The sequence below is a fragment of the Anomaloglossus baeobatrachus genome, chromosome 4, assembly GCF_048569485.1.
Source record: "Anomaloglossus baeobatrachus isolate aAnoBae1 chromosome 4, aAnoBae1.hap1, whole genome shotgun sequence".
Taxonomy (NCBI): Eukaryota; Metazoa; Chordata; class Amphibia; order Anura; family Aromobatidae; genus Anomaloglossus; species Anomaloglossus baeobatrachus.
In genome coordinates, this window is record NC_134356.1 from 12,505,560 (window position 1) to 12,508,256 (window position 2,697).

Below are 2,697 nucleotides of genomic sequence, written 5' to 3' on the forward strand. Positions count from 1 at the left end.
CCCTACCTAATCCCCCTCTTTTTTGGGAGCTTGACATTACAGACCGGGTCACGACACCGGGATACCTGCAGAAGTAACCCCTTGGCCAGGATCTCATTTCCCCCCCAATCCCTGGGCAACACAGCAATAGGTGGCAGCACAAAGAGCTGTAGGTGGCATAACACAAACAGCACTGACAGTGACAGCACTAGAAGGCAGCAGGGAGAGCACTATGTTCCCCACCACAGCTTTAAAACAAAGAACCCACAAAAACATTCTTATTTAAGAAAAATAAAAAAACACCCACACACACACATTATATATGTGCATCTGTAGCGTTGTGCCATGATGGCGACCTTGACCTCCACCCAACCCTTTACCCCGTGAATAATGTTATGCAGAATTCATGAAAGCTGTACAAAAGTTTGAAATCAAAGACATTTTTTATTACAATTCCCTAACATTGCTTAAACAACAACAAAAACAGCATAAATATTATAACAAAAAACAAAAACTATAAATTTTGGTATTGCTTATTCGAGTCATTTAAATGTTGCCTCTGTGGGCTGAAAAATTGGTTCGTTGGGGGGAACATGGGATACTGTGCGGGGGGGTCATGCTGGAGGTGTGGTGGAGGCTCCATCCTCATCCATGGCACTTGATCCCATGAAGACTGTTGTCGATGTTCTACGTCACACACTTTTGAGGAGTCTGTGAGTTTCCCCTCTGCCGCCTTGTTGAGGGCCTCCAGCATGACCCTTTCGACATGAACTCTTTGTTTGTCATCCAGCTTACGGAGTCTTTCATCCGTAAGCTGGGCAAATCCGCAAATGGATGGTCTGCTGTGCTGATCCAGGATTTTCTTCGCCATATCCATAAGGTCTGTTGAAGATGAGTTGTTCGGCTGCCTCTTACGGGTCGAGGAGATCCGCCGCGGTAATGGAGCTTCTGCGGTCTCCTCGGAAGTCCCGGCAATTTCATCATCACCACCTGTCACTATTGGCCCAGCTTCACAACGATCCTGCGGAACAATAAAAATGATGTTAAAATCAGATATCATGAGCAGCAGGCACAGGGATACACATGCACTGGAAACTAATGGGAGGGGCAGACTAGTACTACAAGATATGAAATGTCATTACATGGTATGAAAATAGAGTGTGGAGAAACTAGTAAAGGAGTATACTTATCTGAACTGGAAGGGATACATTTTGAAATCTGCAACAGTAATCATAGAAAACCGTAGTAACTATTTTCAATTAAATAATGCCATGTACATCAAAAGTTTCACAAAGGTACTTACATCTCCAACTGTGGTGTCAGACCGGACCTCAGGCTGTGTTCCCGGACCCAAGGACAGCGATGTTATTGTCCGTGGTACCTCTTGGTCTCTTATGAAGGCCAGCAAATCGTAGTACCAAAGCTTTGGAACGTAAAGTTCCTCCGTTCCGGCACCAGATTTGCTGGCCTTTTCCACCTTATTTAGTTCCTTTTTATAAACGGTGCGAAGACCCTGGATTTTCTTTCGCACAATCTCTGTCGTAATGGTCTCCGTAGGGTTATGCCTCTGGAACAGTTCAATAAGCTGCTCATAGGCCTGCTTTTTCTTGTATCGATTGCTGTAATCGACAGACTTTATCTTCCACAAACAAGGCAGGGATTGATACATCTCAATCACCTCCCTTATGAATTCTTGTTTGTTGGAAGACATCTGAAAAAAAAGGAAATTAATGTATTACTACATTGTTATAAACTAAGCACAAGAATATAGCTGCTATAATACTGCCACCTATGTACAACTACTTTAATACTGCTCCTATGTCCAATAATATAACTACTATAATACGGCCCCCTATGTACAAGAATATAACTACTATCATACTGCCCCCTATATACAAGAATTTAACTACTATAATACTGCCCCTATGTACAAGAATTTAACTACTATAATACTGCCCCTATGTACAAGAATATAACTACTATAATACTGCCCCTATGTACAAGAATATAACTACTATAATACTGCCCCTATGTACAAGAATATAACTACTATAATACTGCTCCTATGTATAAGAATATAACTACTATAATACTGCCCCTATGTACAAGAATATAACTACTATAATACTGCTCCCTATATACAAGAATATAACTACTATATTACTGTCCCTATATACAAGAATATAACTACTATAATACTGCCCCTATATACAAGAATATAACTACTATATTACTGCCCCTATGTACAAGAATATAACTACTATAATACTGCTCCCTATATACAAGAATATAACTACTATATTACTGTCCCTATATACAAGAATATAACTACTATAATACTGCCCCTATATACAAGAATATAACTACTATAATACTGCCCCTATATACAAGAATATAACTACTATATTACTGCCCCTATGTACAAGAATATAACTACTATAATACTGCTCCCTATATACAAGAATATAACTACTATATTACTGTCCCTATATACAAGAATATAACTACTATAATACTGCCCCTATATACAAGAATATAACTACTATAATACTGCCCCTATGTACAAGAATATAACTACTATAATACTGCCTCTATATACAAGAATATAACTACTATAATACTGCCCCTATGTACAAGAACATAACTATATGTACAGCGGTATTGAATATATAACGTCAGGAATAGAAAAGCTATAATACTTCCCCCTATGTACATAGA

At 39.0% G+C, this 2,697-nt stretch overlaps 1 protein-coding gene across 2 annotated transcripts; it reads right to left on the reverse strand.

The window, feature by feature from the left end:
• Positions 1–439: 439 nt before the first annotated feature.
• Positions 440–2,249, reverse strand: LOC142300957 (uncharacterized). 2 transcript variants are annotated; one of them, XR_012752684.1, is made up of 2 exons: positions 1,283–2,249; positions 440–1,197 (listed from the first exon to the last, which is right to left on the reverse strand). XR_012752684.1 is itself a non-coding variant. In XM_075341980.1 (2 exons), the coding sequence occupies exons 1-2, from the start codon at positions 1,688–1,690 to the stop codon at positions 494–496; spliced, it is 915 nt and encodes a 304-aa protein (XP_075198095.1). In that variant the 5' UTR covers positions 1,691–2,249; the 3' UTR covers positions 440–493. The 2 variants fall into 2 exon arrangements, 1 of the variants encoding a protein (XP_075198095.1); XM_075341980.1 differs by having other exon boundaries at positions 440–1,000.
• Positions 2,250–2,697: the final 448 nt, after the last annotated feature.